Consider the following 20,308-nt stretch of genomic DNA (forward strand, 5'->3'; position numbering starts at 1 on the left):
TGTCCTGAGACTGGTGTGGTGCTTAATGACACACTGCAGGTGTGTGGAGTCTTGTAAATTTCAAGAGACAGAGCTTTCGGTCAAATTTAACTGAGGTTCTGTCCTATCTTGGCCACTAACTAGATTGTGACTATGAGAAAGTTAATAATCAAACTCTCAGGATCTCTATTTCCTCATCTGTGGACAAAGAATGTTGGACTAGATGATCTGGAAGAATCCTTTCAGCTCTTCAATCAACTTCTTTTGTAATTTCTCAAGGTAGTAATTTAGGAAAATTGTAAATGAAAGATAATATTAGAAATAATTGCATTATAATTGAGTCTTAAATATCGCCTTTACGTAAGGGTTCCTGAAATCTTCTTGTTGTTAATTTTGATAACCAGAAAAAATTTAAAAGTATGATTTTAGAGCTGGAATGAACCATAAAAGACATAATTGTTGTTGATAAAAGAAGGAAAAAGAGAGCCTCCACCTAATTCAGTAAAAAGATAGTGTTGACTTTACACAATGGATTTGATTAACTGTTTATGTTTATAAACCAAGAGATTATAAAGGTGTTATTAAGTATTTTGGGATAAACCCAAAGTTTCTGAGAGTTAAACTAGTAAAATGTACATACAACAGACTTAGACAAAGTCATCGATGTTACTAAACCAAGAGATCACAAATGTGTGATTGATTATTCCAGGACAAATCCAAATTAGGGTAATCTTAGGAAACGTGATTATCGTTTAACAAGTGGAAACCTAAGTAATCATATGATATCCTACTGGGAAAAATGTGGAAACAAGACACAAAAGGTCATCTTAGAGCAGTGTGTGCTACTTTCTGGCTCGCCAATCCCAAGGGGTCCATGGAATTATCTGAAGGGTCTGCAAATTCGTGAGCTCATTAAACATTCATTGTTGACCGAATCAGTCAATGGTGTCAGTAATAAAAAATGGCTTCCTTTCTGTTTGTCTTCTGTAGAGCAGAACACACTTCTTTTTTTAATTTCCTTCTAGCTAGAGAAGTAGGCTTAGGTATGTACACAAGGAAGCGGTTCTTGGGTACTGCAGTTCCACAGTGCAAGGGTAGGTGGTCTAAGTGAAAGATATATCTCTATTTGGAAAAGTGAATTATCAAGCTCTCATGACTCAATGCCATTAGAAACTTACATCAAATAACTTACTATCCTCGTTCTGCTTCTGACACATTGAGTTGCTTTCTGATAATTTTGCTTGCTCTGTAAGTTTGCCCACAGAGAGGACAGGAATGTTTGGTCTATCTAATACCTGTAATTTTTTTTTTTTGGTAAATTAATAAATTGGCATTCTGGTTTATGGAGATGGGTCTTTATGTGCTCAGTTTAGAGTGAGTGTTCTTGACTTTGGTTCCAATCTAACATTTACAACAAAATCTATTTGGGGGACTATAAAGCTAGGAGTATAATCCTTAATTCCATGTGTTTTCCAAGGTCAAGGGTGCCTTAGGAGCTCTCTTGGTGCTCATGTAGCTGAGCCTTTTCTAGGAACACTTCTGTGCACTGTTTGCCTTTATCAATGGATGAGCATCTTGTCCAGTACTCTTATTTTATAGATGAACAAACATATCACAATATGGCTGTGGTTTCAATACCCTCTGCACTTAGCATCACTCAGGGATAGCTATCTGGAAGCTTAAAACCGATTTTAAAAATCCCTTATTTTTACATAATTTTGGATTTATGAAAGAGTTGCAAAGTCAGTATAGAGATACTTTGCACCCAGCTTCCCTTAATGTTAACATATCATTACACGACCATGGTACATTTATCAAAACTTAGAGGTACAACACTAAATAAACTAACTATGTTTTATTCAGATTTCTTTGGTTTTTCCTATTAGTGTCCTTTTTCTATTCCAGGATGCAATCCATGGTACCACATTGCATTTAGTTGTCATTTTTCCTTTGTTGCCTTAAATATGTGACAGTTACTCAGTCTTTACCCGTCTTTTATGATTTACACTTTTGAAGAGTATTGACCAGGTACTTTGTAGAATGTCCCTCAATTTGTGTTTGTTTAATATTTCCTCAGGTTTAGACTGAGGTTATGGATTTTGGGGAAGGATACCACAGAGGTGAAGAGCCCTTCTCATCACATCATATGAGGAGTGCATACCGTCACTGAAGATATCAATCCTGATTGCTTGGTTAAGATGGCGTTGGCCAGGTTTTTCCACTGTAAGTGTAAACTCTGTTAGGTAGAGTCACTAAGTTTAACCTGTGATTTATAAGAAATATATATTTGGTCATTCAGATTGAGGGAAAGAGTGAAGATAGGGAATATTTAAAATGGAGTTATTTTAACCAAACTGCTAGAATTATTAACATTATGAAGTTTGAAGCATGAGGAAAGACTCTTCTTGTTCTAACTAGTCTGAGAACTTAAAACTTTTTTGGACTTTCCAGTCCTGCATCAGTGCCTGGATGTATATCTGGACCTCCAAGTAACCCTCTAGTTATCCCACAAAGGACTCACGTATACATCTACCTGACATCCATTATTCAGACCACCAGGAACTTACCAGATATCCTGGCACCGATCTTCTGGACCACCCACCTGCATCCATCATTCAGGCTGCCCGACATCTGAGTGATAACTGTCCTGGACCAATGCTAGGGCTAAGAATGCAGGACTGATCATTTTCAAGAATGTACTGTTTACTATAAGAACTTTTTTCTTTCTTCTTTGGAACACTTCTGGATTTTTGCCTAGCTATGATCCCAGTTTGCAAACTTCAAGACTCTCGAATAAATCTCTATCATTTATTTCTAGCAAAGCCTCCAGACTCTTCTTGAGTACATTTAACAAAATGACCAAAAATATATTTCTCATCTATATTTGGCCTTTGTCCATAATTCCTTACTCACAGCTCCCTTAAACTCTTGGAATTTCCTGTGTTGAGAGTGAAACAACAAGAGATGTCTTGTGTTATGTTACTGAAGTGACTTTTGGAAAGCACCTAAGGATGGGGGATGGTTGCAAATGGAACCAACCACATGATTAGAGAGTTGCAACTTTCGGTCCCACACCACCCCTGACCTCCTGGGAGAAGAGAGGGGCTGGAGGTTGAATCAATCTCCAGTGGCCAACGATTTAATCAATTATGATTGTGTAATAAACCTCTATAAAAATCCAAGAGGATGGGGCTCAGAGGGCTTCTGGGTTGGTAAATACATAGATGTGGGGAGAGTGGCTCACTCGGACGGGGCGTGGAAGGTCTGCGTATCTTCTCACATACCATGCCTTACGCATCTTGTCCATCTGGCTGTTCCTGATAAACCAGTGATCTAGAAAGTAACATGCTTCTCCCAGTTCTGTGGGCCCTTCTAACAAATTATATCCAAAGAGGGAGTTGTGGGAACCTCTTATTTATAGCCAGTTGATCAGAAGTTCAGTTAACAACCTGGATTTGTAATTGGTAGAGTTGGAGGGAGTCATTGGAACCTCCAAACTGCAGCCAGTCAGAAACACTAAGAGCCTGGGGCTTGTAGCGTGTGTGAGAGGGAGGACAGGACTGTCTTGCAGGACTGATTCTTTAACCTGTAGAATTTCTGCTATTATCAGGGTAGACAGTGTCAGAATTGAGATGAATTCTCCAACACCTTGCTGGTACTTGAGAATCGTCTCTAGTGATTTGCCTATTCTGGACATTTCATAAAAATAGAATCATACAATATGTAGCCTTTTGTTCCTGGCTTCTCTCACTTAGCATAATGTTTTCAAGGTTTATCCATGTTATATTTATAGCATCTGTCAGCACTTCATTCCTTTTCATGGCCGAAAATATTCCTTTGTATAGCTATACCACATTTTTTATTCATTCATCTGTTGTTTGGATGTTTGGGTTGATTCCATTTTTTGACTGTTGTGAATAATGCTGCTATGAAGATTTGTGTACGGGTTTTTGTATGGATTATGTTTTCAATTTTCTTGGATCATGGTACTTAGAAATGAGGCTTTGCTGCCACTCACAAGCTGTGTAAACTCAGACAAGGTACTTAACTTCTCTGTGCCTCAGCCACATCTATAAACTATTGCTATTCATAGTACCCACTTCTTTGCGTTGACCAGGTCTAAAAGACACAGCAAGAAAAGTACTTAGGATAGTGCCCAGTATATATAGTTAGGTCTGAGTAAAATTTATTAAAATTATTTTAATATTTTGAGCAACTTAATGCCAGGGTTCATCTTCATTTTATCTTCAAAATCCCAGAGCATAAGGTTTTGTGTTTTTTTTAATAAAAAGGGTAATAAATATTCATAATTCTTTCTGGGTATCAGGGTGTACTAACTTAAGACAAGTCTATTTTAAACTTGAGGGACCATCTGTCCTTTAAATCGTAAATTGCTAAAAGGCTTGCATTCTCCAACTTATTTATCTTAATACAGCATCTTATAACACTCATTAGTCTGCAACTAATTAGTTAATACAATTTAGGAGGTATTCTTGTAGTTAGTAATACACTATTTAATAACAAGGCTGTAATCCGGTAATGGTTTAAGACTCTTGATTCTGAAAAGCTGAGAAATGGCTCATTTCCACATTAACTCTGCGATTGGTTTAGGCGCGACGCAGGTCGATTTCTGATTGGCTCACGCAATGGACACAGTCTCGGACGGAATCAATATCGCCAATATGTGGCCAACATGGCTCCGCATTTAGCCTTCCGGAAGCCCGCGGACACGTGGCTACCGCAGGCCTGGCAGTACGTTGGAGGACCTAGTTTCGCTTACCGCGAGAGGGCGCCGGCGGTTCCTTGTCTCTGAAGTCTCATTTCCCATAAAGCCTCCGGGCGACCAATCAGCTGGCTGTCTCCATACCGCTTTCAAAGTCGGCGGGCCCTTTCACCAATAGTAAGGCAGATGTTGCCTTCAGCTCGAGGATTGATGGAACCTTTCACCAATTATCTCATAGATCCATGCTGTCTCCGCCTCTCTCGCACGGGATTGATGATCCTTCCGGCCAATAAGGGACGCCAAGTCGGCGGGTGGATGAACGCGGCCCTCTGTAATGGCGGAGCGTGGCGGGGACGGGGGGGACGGTGAGCGATTCAACCCGGGGGAGCTCAGGTAAGGGGCGCCGATCTTTAATACTTCTCCTCATGCTGGGGTCCCAGGGGTGGGCCGGCCGCGTGGGGATGCGGGATGCGGGGTGGGCAGAGGAGCTGCGGCGGCTCGGAGCCAGGACCGCATGGAGAAGGGGGAAGGGGAAGGTGGCTTGAATGAGAGAGCCGAGCTGGGGCTGGGCCGCGGCCGCCTGCGCGTTCTCCGGGCGCTCCCTGTGATTTTCGCGGGGCCCAGCACCCCTCGCGGCTGCGGCCTGTGGGCCGGGCCGCACGTTCCGGCTTTGGGGCCCCGCCACAGCCGCACGCCGCCTCCGCCTCAGCAGACCTCAGCTCTCCTCTCGGCTGCGCGTCGCCGCGGGCCCAGTTTTTCTTATGGACGCTCCTCCACTCCGCAGTTAACTCCGCGGGATCCCTCCAGAGTTCTGGCTCAGCCTTCTTTACGCCCTCCGCATCCCTTCAGGCTCTCCACCTTTGCTCCGTACCGTCCTCCCCTTGCTTTTCTTAACTTCTCGTGGTTTTTTTTTTCCGTTCTGTAATCTTCGTATCCCTTATCCCGTGTTTGTGGATAATAACAATAGCAGCAACCGTTTGTTACGTACTTTATGTGCCCATAAGTCTTTTCCTTAGAGTTGTCTCTCATTTAATCTGTACAACCACCCTTTGGAGTAGTCGCTTTTCTTTTCCAGGCCACGGACCAGAGCCACCTTTAGTTAAGTTACTTGCCCATCTTATAGGTGAGGAAACTGAGCCTGGTAGAAGTTGAGGAAGTTGAACAAGGTCAAATAGGTGAAATTGTAGGTCCTGGAAGTGGCTTGAATCCAGACAGGCTCCAGAGCCTGCTGTCTCTATCACTGTCTACTCACGCTTTTGCCCTGAAGAGTAAAGTATGACCTTCTTCTGGTATCTCATTGCTTATAAAACTGATAATTAAGATTTGGTAAAGTAAAAGTGTCTTGGGAAAACCCTTAGTAGTTTTTGAGGAAAAAGAAATACTAAGCTTTATGTATACTTGATGCATTTTTTTTCTGGATGGGAAAAATGTCATTTTAGATGTTCAGCTCCCCTTCTGAATTCTGCCATTGTCAGCATTTGAAAACGAAAAAGAGCAGTGTAGGTTATGAGCAGTCAAGTATTGTTTAGAGCTCAAGATGAAATTGTACAAGGAAGTGGGTATTGGTTTTTCAAGGTTTCAGGCCCCTCCCCCCCAAATAAATAATAATAATATTTTTTAAATTCTGACTTGTTACACACAAAAATCCTTACTTTGGCGGAAATAAAAATCTTGTCTTATTTCAGAGGTGAATCTGAAATCATTTATGCCCCATATGTTCACTTTAGTAATGAGCGATTAAAGAGTATTGCCAGGGTCATAGTATCACTGATGGAAAGTTTATTTCTGATTCTGATCTCAAGGTTACTTAGCTAGTCATGTGGATTTATTTGGAAAAATTACTTTGCATTTTAGAGAGTATCTATCTTCAACTTTACAATGAAGTAGCCTTTTAAATTTTGTAAGTGGTAGTTTAGACATTGTTGCAAAACTGATTTGAATAGGGCTTTAGGTGTTCTTTTGCAAATATTTAGCCTCTTGGGTTGGAAGTTGCTTCCAGAGCATATTGTGTAGAACTTTATTTTAGCATTTCTCCTGGTTTAAGAGAAATTAGCTGTTTTTGTGGTCTCTTCGAAGGCAGAAATTGGGGCTTAGTTTTTGTGTTTGTATCCTGAAGGTATTTCATGGTCTGTCTATCATAGTGTCTAGCAAATAAAATGTTGAGTGGATATGTGGTAAATAAATGAATATAGGTGATTTAGAGATGGTTCATTTATTAGACACAGTTGAGTGCGTGTTATGTGCAGTCACTGACCTAGGTGCTGGCAGTAGAGCCTTGAACCAGGCCAAAACCCTTTGTCTTCAAGAAGCTTCCATACTAATTAAGATTGATCTAAATTCAGAACTAAACTAATCACATCAAATGAAGAAATTAGCCTGCAAGCATGAAGTGACATAAGGCCACTAAGTACGTGGCAGAGTCTGGATTAAAACCTAGGTCTCTTCACTTACAGTCTACCACATAATTTGCCTCCCATATGTCAGTATCAGCTTTACATTTTTGCCCCTCCCATTAAATATTTGCTGTTTTGTCTTTGCCATTGGGGAGATTGCATATTTGGATAGAGTACTTCTAGAGAAATACATTTGTTCTTGTCAAAAAAATTTTTTTGTTTCTACCCGTGCAGTAACTTCTGTTTTCCAAAAAGGTTGAAAGTGGCAGGAATGCAAATAACCTACAGTAGACAGAATATATTTGGAGATCCAAATGCCATTCATCCCTTTATGATTGAGGGACATTAAGATAACTTTTAGAGTCATATTTATATAGATTCCTTACCCAGAGCCTTTGTTTACCTTTTAATACTTTATGACTTATGACAGGGTACTAGCAATCTAAATTTCCTCAACTATAAAATGGAAATAAGAATACACTGGTGTTACCACTGTCTAGTTGTCTTAAACAAGTTTTCTGTGCCATAGTTTCCTCTGTGAAAATGTCAAACTTACTTCACTGTGTTGTTGTGAGGATTAAAAGAGTTAGTACAGATAATGTCCATATAACCATGCCTGGTACATGAGAAGTACCCAGTGTTCACTAACATTATTAAAACAATATTTGAATTCCTACAATCCTGGGCACTGGGATGCAGCAGTATACTAAGGGAGAACTGTGTACTAGTGAGTATACTACAGAAGTAAACAAGTAAATGAGAGATTTCTTCATAGTGTTTACTGTAATTGAGAACTCAAATTGGGTGATGAGCCAGAGAGGGTCTGGGAGAGGGTAGGGATGGGGAAGGAGTTTGAGGTGACATTTAAAACGAGACTGATAATGAAAAGGAGCCAGTTATGTAAATATCTGGGGAAAAGTATTCCAGGCAGAGAGAACAAGTACCGAGGCTTCAAGGTAGTGAACTTTAAGTGTTTAATCAAAAAGAAGAATGGAGTCTATAGAGAGGTCAACAAGGGGCAGATTATGTAAAGCCTGATAATAGTAATTATAATAATAATAGTTACCACTATTACTAATTCTAATACTATGTAACACTAATTCTATTATTGTACTAATATTATAGGAACAGTAATAAAAGCTAATACTTATAGAGCACTAATGTGCTAGGCGCTGTTCCAAGAACTTTATTAGCTCATTTAATCCTCACTGCAGGTTCTGGTAAGTTGGTTGTGATGAAGCAGTATTTATAAAGATCTCATCACATGTGTCGTACATATCTGGTATCAGAAAATGGCAACTTTCAGCTACTGATGGAGGAAATTGAGTTATGTCACCGTTTTAGTGGCAGAATTTTGAAAGCCATCTCGTCAGATTGAAAAGGAAGTGCGTTTTACAGGTTGAGCTAGATTTTGTGGGGGAACGAAAGTAGTGATAGTTAAAGTGGTGTACTATATGTATCAGGTACTATCCTAAACGTTTCACAGGGATTATCTCACTGAACAGAGATATGAGATAGGTTTTATTTCTGTTTCCCAGCTCATTTACATCTGAGTATACTCAGGTCCCCAAATTTTGTAACTAGCCAGACAACAAAAGGCAGAGCCATGATTTGACTTTTTTATGATGCCAAATAGAACCTAAAAGCTTCACTTCAGGCTGTAACTAGGAAGTGTGAAATTTTAAAGAAATACTGTAGATTTTTTGAAAAGGGAGAGGCAGACTCAAAGGAAATCTAAGATTAAGATACATTGTTAACTCAGCGCTGAAACAGAATAACGTTCCTTGGTGGTTAACTTTGTTTCTGCAGTAAAAGTTAAGACATTTCTTTAGTAACAGTGGTCATGTATCTTTTGGGGGTGCATGTAATTTGAAAAAGATTGATTCTGATATAATCCATTGCAAACATTGTTTTTAACTCATACTTCTAACTTTGTAGGATTGCATGCAAATTTGGTTAAATATAATTGATATAGTAGTTCTGGATGTATTTACAATCCTAGAAGGAAAATTGGTTCTTTACTAGGATTTTTTTCTTTTTTGGTCAGAATTGAACTGTTATGTGGAGAATTTAGAAAAAGTTCAGAGGGTAATGTTAAGCAGAGGGTTGAAAAATATAGAAAAGTTGGAAGAGCCCAGTGAGAAGAGAATATAAAAATGCTTATCTTCAAATATACATAATTAATATAATTGTTAATCTCTTGAGCACAGAAATGTAAATTTCATGTACAATGGAGAGATTTATAGTAGCTACTGGGAAGACTGATAGGTGCTCAGTAAACTGCCAACGGCAAATTAGAGTAAAAGTAATTTTTATAAGATTCTACATACTCTGCTTGAGAGGTAGCTTAGGTATAGATAGTATCACCTAGATACTCATTGGTTCATTTAACAGATATTTATTGAGGCCTATTATGTACAGATCTAACTATGCGCTGGGGATAAAAGGGTGAACAGAACAGACAGAATTCATATTCTAAAGGGGCTTACATAGACAGTGTAGTGTAGTTTTTAAGAGCTGTTTGCCTCTGTTTGAATGCTGGCTTTCCACTGAACCAGCTGTGTGGCCTTGGGCAAGTTGTTTAACTTCTGTGTGCCTTAGCATCCTCATCTGTAAAATGACGTTGATAATAATATTTATTTCATGGTTGTTATGGTGATTAAATGACTTAAAAAGAGCTTAGAGTACTGCCTGGCACATAGTAATTATTTTTAAGAGTGATTTTTTTTTTTTTTAGAAAATACTTGTGAGAAGAGATAGATAGATAATATGTGATATTACTTAAATGCCATGGAGAAAATAAACTAGGATGTTTAGCTAGAGATTGAAAGATGGAGTAGGGTGCAGCTTTCCCTTTAGGTAGAGAATACTAGTGATCTCTTAAGCAGCCACCCTCCTACACTTGTAAAAACTTTGTATCTAGAAGTAATTTCAAACTTACAAAAAGTTGCAAAAATAAGGATAGTGTACTTAGTGTTAATATTTTACCTCTTCTGCTTTATTATTTGCACGCGTGCATGCTCTCTGTTACTCTGAACCATTTGAGGGTAAGATACATATACCATTGCCCCTCACTCCTAAATACTTAATGGGTATTTTCTACAAATAGAGGTATTTTGCTTAGTTGCAGCACAATTATGAACTTCATAAATTTACAGCAATACAATACTTTACTCCAATGTCCATATTCCATTGTGGTCTGTTAATCTAGTATGTTCTTTGTAGCATTTCTTCCCTCTAGCAGCGGATTTGGTCTAGAATTAGTGTTGTGTTGTCATGTCTCTAGCTTCCTTTAATGTAGAACATTTCCACAGCCTGCCTTTGTCTTTTCTACATAATATCGACATTTCTGAATACAGTCCCTGCTCCTCCCTTTTTAGTAGAACATTCCTTATTTTGTCTGTCTGATATTTCCTCATTATTAATTTGAGTATATGCATTTTTACCTGAAATAGGTGATGTGTCATTCTCAGTCACATGATGTTCCCTTTTTAGATATTAATTTCAGTCTCCTGGTCAGTGTGTTGCCCACTTTCTCTATTACATAGTGTTTTTTTCATCCTGCCTTGCAACTCTAAGCAGCATGTGGGGAGACATATTAAGACCATCTGGATAGCCTCTTTATCCAAATTACTTGCTAGATTTGGTGTCCATGAATCATTCTTACTGGTGCAGATTTGGTGTAATTAGACATTAATAGCTACATTTTTATAATTTTGAGAAAGAAAAATTTATTGTTTTCCACACAGGATGGCTCAACAGCAGGCCTTGAGGTTCCGAGGCCCGGCCCCCCCACCAAATGCAGTGATGCGAGGCCCACCACCTCTCATGAGACCTCCTCCACCTTTCGGTATGATGCGAGGCCCTCCTCCACCGCCTCGGCCCCCCTTTGGACGCCCTCCTTTTGATCCTAATATGCCACCAATGCCTCCTCCAGGAGGGATTCCTCCACCTATGGGCCCTCCACACCTCCAGGTAAAGAAGTTACCTGTCATTTCTTAATGAGTGTCAGTATCAATATTATATATCAGTTTTGCTTTAAAAACTTGTGTTCTTAAAGGTTATAGGAAAATATCTATATGTTAATGTGTTGCTCCAAAAGCAGTGATTACAGTTAATTTGTATAGAAATTCAGAATGGGAATTTAGATGGTGATAGAAAAATATACTACATGTAAAATTAGGATTGTGTAGAGTAGTTTTAACCTGCCTTTATCGCAAAGAATTGTCTTTAGTAATCTATCTTCTTTGTGGGAAGTGAAATTTGAAATCTTAATATATAGATTGAGGGAAAGTTATTTTCAATGACACATGTTGTCATTAAGCATAAATATGTGTATATTTCTGAGCAGTTCTTGCCAGAAATAATGCCTAGGTTAGACTTAAAAAGTGACAGCAAACACATTTTGTAAGCACATTATGTGGATTTTTTTCTCTCTCCTGAAAAAACATAGGATTATTTTATAATTTTAGAAATAGAATTACTGCGGTATTTCTGGATATGAGAGACACATATTCTACTCCAATATATGTAGATTCAGTTACTGTCTGAAATGAGGTCATGAAGGTGTCTTCTCTCAGACTTCTACTTTGGAGGTTGTATTCTTTTTGTTTGGGTATATATCTGTGTTTTCTTAGTTTATCCAGATTGTACAATTGTAAAACCAAATAAATAAAGCGATATCGTTTGCCTTCTATCAACTTAGATAATCAAGAAAGAATTTACTAAAAATAGAAAAAGATAGTGACGTTAAGTGATGTTAACTCTGTTTAGTTAGGATTCTATTTGTGGAAGAGTCACAGGTTTTAATACTTTGCTTAATAATTTTATTCTTTTCCTAGTAATGACTAGTCCCTCGTCTCTTTAAACAAATTATTAAATGGTTTCATATTCTCTTCAAGATTAGAATAAGAAATATATTGATCTGCTGACTCTAGTATAACTTATTACATGTATATTTATTCTAATTTGTGCCTTTAAGAGTTAAGCCTATTTGCAGAATATTATAAAATGCAATGGACTCATGTAACCCTCTAGTGGAAATATATCAGATTTTGTAATGGGATACTTTTATAATGTTGTGATGCTTTTCTTGGGCTTGATAGATAATTGTGTGGTTTTCCATTAAATCCAAGTGATTTCCACCTAATGTGCATGAGACATTTGGGGTGGATATTTTATAGAACATGGGTCTGTGTGCTGATGAAAGGCACTAAACCAAATTAAAAAAAAATATGGGGAAGAAAATAATTTTAGGGAACTGAGGTTTTTCGCATTATTAGCATAGCATAGTATCAATTCCATTACCAGATTAAGGTGCTTTGGATAATTGAATTTTAGTCTTACTTGTAGATTATAGAGGACATCTTTTTAATCCCTGTTCATAATCTTTTTAAAATGTCAAGACCCCTCGTCTGCTTTAATAAGTAAGGGACAGCAGTTGAATTGTTTGGCTCAGGATTTTAGGTTGTGTCAGCAATCATTGAAGAATGTCAGTGAAGGAATTACCAGAAGATAGTGTTGAATCAGTAATGGCTCCAGGAAATTTTTAAAAAAATCGTAATATATGCCATTTTAATTCTAATTTTCCACTAAAAGTAAAATGGGTAAGTATTTTACTGTATCTTTTAAAACTGATGTTCGTGTCTTTGATGAGCTACATTGTTAGTATTTAAAAAATAGGAAATGATTACTATTTTCCTAGCTATTTTTTTTTCTTGTCAGAAGAGAATAAAGGGTTATGTATATCCAATTTTCTTTTTTAGTTGCTGCTATGTTATTGGTAAAGTAATGTTTCTCTTATGGTTGGTTCCTGTTGTAGGTGAGTTACAGAGGCATTGGTGTGGCTAGTGTTAAAAATATGAAAACTATCTTTTTCTAAAGTAATCTAGTGCCTAGTGTATGAAATATGCATGCAGTTAAAGTATAAAGAATAAAGCATACTTCACCTATAAAGCTGTAATCCAGAGATGACTACTGTGTTTTGATGTATTTCTTTCTAGTCTGTTTAGTAATCATTTTTTGTTACAGAGAAACTTCACTTATACAACCTAGATGAATGTGTTTGAATGGACTGTAAAACTACTTTTGTTTCTCTTAACAGTGCTTTACTTTTGGGTAGAATTTTGTAACAATTTGAAGGATAAATACAAGAGAAATACAAGTGACCATTACTGTTCTTGTGAATTAACAGAGACCACCTTTCATGCCTCCACCTATGGGAACCATGCCTCCTCCTCCGGGTATGATGTTTCCACCAGGAATGCCTCCTGTGACTGCTCCTGGTACTCCAGCACTTCCTCCTACTGAGGAGATATGGGTTGAAAATAAAACTCCAGATGGGAAGGTAAATTATAAAATATATTTAGATTGTTATCTCCTTGATGACAGAAGAGTAAAACTTAAGAGTTCTGGCAGATTGAGATTAATGACAGTATTCTTGCCAATTACGAATGAGCTTGGGTAAGCAGGGGATGAAGGGTGGGACTCCAGGACGGGCTCACTGGATTGGACTTCTGCACAGACATAAGGCTGCCTGGAATGCTTACATATGTTCCCCTCTGATTTTGGAAGCTTGTATTTTAAATGTGTGTCCTGGGTCCCCCAATCAACTCAGGTTCACTAGAAGGACTCACAGGACTCAGTGTGTAGTGGTACTTACAGCTAAGACTAATTACGGTGAAAGGATACAAAGCAAAATAAGCAAATAGAAAAAGGGACATGGGGCAAAGTCAAGGCAGAGAGGGTGGGGAGCGGGAGAAATGAAGCACAAGCTTCCAAGAGTCTTCTCAGTGGAAGCATATAGAATGTGTATAATTTCTTCAGCATGGAGTCGTGACAACACACATGAAGTGCCTATCAGAGAATTTTGCCTCAACCATGGAGTTGAGGGTTCTCTTTGGGAACTGGTCATGTATCTGGCACCATCTGCCTCACACATACAGAATCCCAGACTCCCAGAAGGAAAGCAGACACTTAGCATAAACTACATTGTTGCATAAACAGTTTAGGCACAGTGAGCCATTCTTATCAGTTAGGGAATGGTGGTAACCCTCCCGGAATCCAAGTTCCCAGACGCCAGCCAAGGGCCGGCTTTGCAAGTAAGGCTTTCTAAGGATAGTAGTCAGGCCTGCTGTGTTAACTCTCTGCACAAAGATAGCTTTGGTTTTCCTTCTTCTGTGCCAGTTAAAAGTATACTCTGCTCATTATAGAAAATTGGGGGAAAGGGAGAAAGGAGGGGAAAATACCTGTAGTTTCACAATATACAAACAGCCAATTTCGATGTGCTTTTTCTTTTCAGTACTTTTTAAAACAAAATATAGTTGCATTATTGTATTTTAACGATAGGTGACAAATTCTCTTACATCAGTGATTTTGCTTCCTCTGCAGGTTTATTATTATAATGCTCGGACACGTGAATCTGCATGGACCAAGCCAGATGGAGTAAAGGTTATTCAGCAGTCAGAACTGACACCTATGCTTGCAGCCCAGGCCCAGGTTCAAGCCCAGGCCCAGGCGCAGGCCCAGGCGCAGGCCCAGGCGCAGGCCCAGGCTCAGGCTCAGGCGCAGGCTCAGGCTCAGGCTCAAGCGCAGGCCCAAGCGCAGGCTCAGGCCCAGGCCCAGGCCCAGGCCCAGGCCCAGGCGCAAGCACAGGCTCAGGCCCAGGCCCAGGCCCAGGCGCAAGTGCAAGCGCAAGTGCAAGCGCAAGCACAAGCAGTAGGAGCTTCCACCCCTACGACCAGTAGCCCAGCATCTGCAGTGTCCACATCAACATCATCATCCACCCCGTCCTCTACCACTTCTACCACGACAACTGCCTCTTCAGTTTCGCAGACAGTATCAAGTGAGTACCAGTCAGCATGTGTTTTCATTTAGGGGCTAGAGAAATGGACAAGTAAGGACTACGGTCCAAAATGATCATAGTGTTTCAGGTATTATCCTTGCTATTATTTAAAAAAACATTTTTGACATAAGACTTTTGGGTTAAAAAACAGAAATTTGCATTAGTAGGAGAAATTATTTGTCCACTTGTAGTTCATGAAGCTAAACTGGGGAAGTGCAGAGTTTGCTATTCAACTTGGCTAACAGTAATGCTGGGTGCTGTGGGATTTGCAAAATAAGTGTATGTCTTGGTCTTTATCTCAGAGAGCTTCTGGTTTTTCTAACTGAGGAGGCCAGCTTAATGCATGTAAAACAATTTGCGTATAGTGTGCAAAATTGTACAGCGAAAATAGATGTAACAGTTTGAGAAAACAGACAAGTGGATGGCTACTGGTCACATTGGGTATTGAGATTGATCACGAAGGATTTGTGGTTGAATCTGAGTTGGTTCAAAAGGAAGGAGTGGTCTTTTAAGTAGGCGGGAAACAGTATAAACAAAGTTCAGAAAATGAGGATAAATTGTAGTTTATGGGGTTGTTAAGAAACTCTTTGGAGGTGGAAAGGTTTATGTTGGTTAAATAGATTGAATAAGAATAAAATGAGCTTCTGAAGAGTTTTAAGAACCAGGCAAATGGGTGAGTCAGCTAGGCACTAGGGAGCCTGTGTAAGTGCAGTGTTGTGGAAGATTTTCCTGCTGTTGATTTTTTGGGTAGTGTCAAAATTGGAAACTTAAGAACTTTTCAGTAATCTCGTTTAGAGGTGGGTAGGTCCTAGAATGTCCTAGACAGATGAAGTAGGGAGTTGAGCAGTCAGAATGGTAAGAGAATTTTCAGGTATAAAGTCACAGCGGTTCAAAGGTTAGATCTTTTCTAAAAAGATGAGAGGTGATATCTGATTTCAGGATGAGGAAAGACATATCTATTAATTTGCTTAAAAGATTGTCCTTGATATTTATACTACTACTATTTTTTGGAATATTGAGCCTCAAAATATTTAAATAACAATTTTATTGATTTGTTATGATACTATTATGAAGATACATATCCCTATAGGGTGATTATAATTTGGATTATTTTTCTATGTGGGTAATAGATGAGGATAAGAAAAAAAAGTGCCCCTTTCCCCAGTAGCTTGAGGTATTTCGGAGTTACTGGATATATTACACTGTAAGAAATATGTATATGAGAGAAATTTAATCATAAATTCAAATTTTATTGATACAAGAAGTAACTGAAGAAGTGAGGTACATATAATATGGGGACAGTTTTTTAAACACCCTACTTGATATTCTTCAGACAGTTTTGGGGAAAATATACTTAATAGGAAAATGTAAATAATACTTTACCAGTCTGTTTTGTTGTGTAGTTAAGGTGAATTCTGATATAGTGGTATAAAAGTGATACTGACTAGCTGGGTGAGGATCTTTGCCTTTTGATAGGTTAATGCTTCTAAAACCTATAATGGGAGAAGGGGCTTAATAAAAGCAATGTGGTTTTATGTGGAGGCGCTCTGTTGCTTATGTTTTGTTCCCTGCCTTCTTAGGAAGGAGAAATACTTTGTTTTAAGGAAGATGGGTAGCCAAGTACTTTAACTATCCTGTATGTATTCCATTTCAGTGTCGGAGAGGTCTGTCAGGCCCATAGCTATCTTGTGATTATCGACTATTCAGAACTCTCGTTTGTGATTTTTTACACTGCCCTGCAGTTATTGGGAGGCCTTTATTCTAGGAACAGAATAGCAAAATCATGTTCTTTTTACTGCCTTTAAACATCAATTTTGTTGTTTTTCTGAATATTCCTGACGTTTGTTTTTATTTCACTTGATTCAGTATCATGAAATGTTGTCATACTACAGTCCTAATATTTCTCCATCTGTTATAGTCACTTGTCTTTTTCAGTTGAGATTTGAAACTGGATTTAGTAGTATCATTTGAGGCCTATATTTTCACTAGTTTTTTTAGCAACTGGAGTTAGTAGGAATTTGCTCACTATAAAGCCCTGTCTGCCATTTTCTCAATTTCTTATTTAATTCTTTTATTGTCTTTATCCCTTTCCTCTTATGGTTTATGGCCACTAATCAAATTCAGAAATCCTATGTCAGCAAGAGAAATGGGTTGCCATCTCCATTGGTGTTCCTTTTAACTTGAAATTACGTACATTTATAACTCATTTTCCTGCCTACAGTACTTTGTCATAATTTTAGTAATTATATCTAAATACTTTTACCCTAATATTTTTTAAAAATGTAATTCTATGAACTGCAATATAGACCTGGGTAAATGAAACTAAAAATTAAGAAATTTATATTTAATTCCAGTTGAGCATAAACTCATTTAAACTTGCTGATGAAATCCTACTTCTCAGGGAAATTGGGAAGAATAACTAGATATATTTTCAGCCATTATAATAGATTACAAATGCTAAATGGTATATGTATGGGACTGGGCAAATGTTGCATGTAATTTGTATTTTTTACACTGTTATAAAATTATATTAATATGATACTGTACCCTAAGGCTAGGTCTATGCTAGACCAACAATTCATTCCTGGGCCCCTGAAGATACTTGTTTGGCCCTGCTGTCTATTTAGCCAAGGTGAGTCCCTCATTAACAAGTATGAAATTGCTCACATCTTCCCAGCCTAAGTGAGTTTTTCATTATTAGGAGATGAAAAAAAATACTGACAAATTTTGTTGTTGGAGTACTGGGTGGTTTGTATTTAACAGTGTGCTTTTCCTTAGAATAAAATTGGCATAAATATTGGGAAAACATTGTTTTATTTCATTTAGTTTGATAAATTCTTAGTCCGATATAGGTAGAGTTTGATATTTTTCTTTACATCAAGAAAAAGATGAAGTATTTGTTACCAACAAATCACCAAAATGAATTTTGTTTTGGAACTAGATGGGTTATGAATAAATAACAAAAATGTTTTGTAATATTTGAGAACTGAAACTTTCTTCAAAGTATGAAATACAAGTTCAATTTATTTTTTAGGTCACAATTTGATTTTAAATAGGATTGCTAGGGATGAGATGTTTTATTTTTGATACTTAAAAATAATGTATTAGCAGAACCAAATTATCCTGAAGTTTTCATTCTCCTGGTCTTACACTGGAAACCTGATTTTTTTCTTTTTCATTTTTACCTTTTTATTTTAATAGAAATAATTATAGGAAAACCCAAATTGTTTTTGATTTCGTTTGTTCATATTTAGTCAGTCATTAGTTACTGCATCTCTTTTCTTTCTGTTCTTTTTTGCTTGGACAATTCCATATAGGTTGAAATAAATTTTCTCACCTCTGTTCTTCCTTTCCTTCTTCTTGTGCATCTGCCAAGTTAATTCATCAAATAAACACTGATTATTACTCTTCTGCATAGCCTCCCTCACAGCCCTTTCACATTCACGAAGTTACACAAATAACGTGTGATTCTTACCAAATGCATTCCTACCAAAAATCCAAACTCTAATGAAGCACATGGAGTAAAAAGTGAAAGGCACACACAGTTGTAAGGAGTTACTAGGTTTTAGTGTGAATTCTAGACATTTCTACATATCATATTTACATAAGTTCTTCCTTTTCCCTACCCGATAAAGAGCAGACTCCTTAGCCTTCTGCACAAGGCCTTCTGCTTTGCACCTCTGGCCTACCTTTCTAGCATATACACTTCTGTTGGTGTGCCTCGTATTTTACTAGCTGACTGCTTGCCTTCTGTTTTCTAAACAATTCCTTGTATTCTCCTCACTTTTCCACTTTTGTCTCCTTCCACTTTGTCATTTTTCGTGTTGAATTCCTAGTCTTTCAAAACCTGCCATCACAGCATAAAATTTCCTCTACCCTCTCACAGTTAGAAATGGTCTTTGGGTTTTGATTTACACTGCTAACATTTATCCCATTTCATTTTGTATTTTAGTTATTTTTTATATTTCATTTAGCTATTTTCAAGCTTCTTGAAGACAGAGACCTTGCAGTGCATGGATGGAATGGGCCCTTAAATATTTACTGAATGAGTGAATGATGAATGAATATAGTAAAATGGTTTATGAAGGAGTGATACATATTTTTGTTTTATCTTTTATCAGCACCCACAACACAAGATCAGACCCCAAGTTCTGCTGTTTCAGTTGCCACGCCTACAGTTAGTGTTTCAACTCCTGCTCCTACAGCCACACCTGTGCAAACCGTTCCCCAGCCGCATCCCCAGACGTTACCTCCTGCTGTTCCTCATTCAGTACCTCAGCCAGCAGCAGCAATACCTGCTTTTCCACCAGTAATGGTACCTCCATTTCGCGTTCCCCTTCCTGGCATGCCAATTCCACTTCCAGGTAAACCAATAGATTATAATAGTCTTTCCAGCTGTTTTCATATTGTCAGTTAGTTTGTTCTCATGTGTCTGTTGCATTTGAAATTTGCCTTGAATCTCACTCGTTTGAAACGTTTTTGAAAGATTCATGGCTAACTGCAGTATTTTCTCTTCAGTTTTGGTAAATGTCCTTTTTGTTGTTGTTTACATGTTTTAAAATTAGAGCCACATTTAAAGCTACACTCATTTTGGACAATAGCCTCAGTGAATTTAAAATGATTATCTTGTGTAAATATGTTCTAAATGCAATATTTTTAAGGGATTGAGTCTATGCAATTGAGAGAACACAAGTCATTGATAGCTAACACAAGTCGAGTGATTTATATATTATGCACGGTTCCAAGCACTTTACATGTAATAACTCATTTAATTTTCACCACCGTCTTATGAGGTAGGTACACAGACAGGTTAAATTACTTGCCCATGGTCACTTAGCTCGTAAGTGATGGTGTTGGGATTTCAGCCTGGGCACTCCAGATCCAAATACTATGTTCTTAACAACTGTGTTACACTGGGAAGAGAATGTGAGTCACTTAACTAAAAAATTCATCTAAAATAAAAACCAGAAGTTTCCCTTGTACCCGTTGTGAAGCTAAGTATAATGTGCACCCTTTAAACATTTAGGTAATTATGGTGAATTATTTTATTTTATTTTATTTTATTTTGTCTTAGGGGGAATAATGACAATTAGAGAAGGAATTGAAAGATTGTGGAGTAGATTTCTTCCAATGGGGATTAAACAGTGGTAGTGTTGGGCATCCTAATTTGAATGCATTTGCTGTTGTCAACAGTCTTTAATCCATGATCTATTTTCCTCGTATTTTAGTTGAAAATACTGGTAACTAAGGTCAAGTTCTCAGGGCTACCTTGTAGCAAAGATGAATAAAACCCAGGCCTCTATCTCCCAGTTTTACATCCCTCCCACTATCTATTATTGCCACTTTGTTGTACTAATTTCTGTATAAGAA

At 37.9% G+C, this 20,308-nt stretch overlaps 1 protein-coding gene across 8 annotated transcripts in view; it reads left to right on the forward strand.

The window, feature by feature from the left end:
* The first annotated feature begins 4,940 nt into the window (after nucleotides 1–4,940).
* TCERG1 (transcription elongation regulator 1) overlaps nucleotides 4,941–20,308 on the forward strand; it is a 56,766-nt gene continuing 41,398 nt past the window's right edge. For 4 of the 8 annotated variants that reach the window (XR_005647296.1, XR_005647297.1, XM_039836458.1 and 1 more), the window contains exons 1-5: nucleotides 4,998–5,095; nucleotides 10,845–11,070; nucleotides 13,289–13,441; nucleotides 14,485–14,938; nucleotides 19,060–19,302. Coding sequence is in view for 4 of the 8 variants with exons in the window: in XM_039836458.1 (XP_039692392.1) it covers nucleotides 5,037–5,095; nucleotides 10,845–11,070; nucleotides 13,289–13,441; nucleotides 14,485–14,938; nucleotides 19,060–19,302 (1,135 nt within the window). In the remaining 4 variants the exon portion in view is untranslated. Of the gene's footprint in view, nucleotides 5,096–10,844; nucleotides 11,071–13,288; nucleotides 13,442–14,484; nucleotides 14,939–19,059; nucleotides 19,303–20,308 lie in introns of all 8 variants that reach the window. The other 4 variants (XR_005647294.1, XR_005647295.1, XM_039836456.1 and 1 more) reach the window with 2 other exon arrangements.

The sequence above is a fragment of the Pteropus medius genome, unplaced genomic scaffold, assembly GCF_902729225.1.
Source record: "Pteropus medius unplaced genomic scaffold, Ma_sr-lr_union100, whole genome shotgun sequence".
Lineage (NCBI taxonomy): Eukaryota > Metazoa > Chordata > Mammalia > Chiroptera > Pteropodidae > Pteropus > Pteropus medius.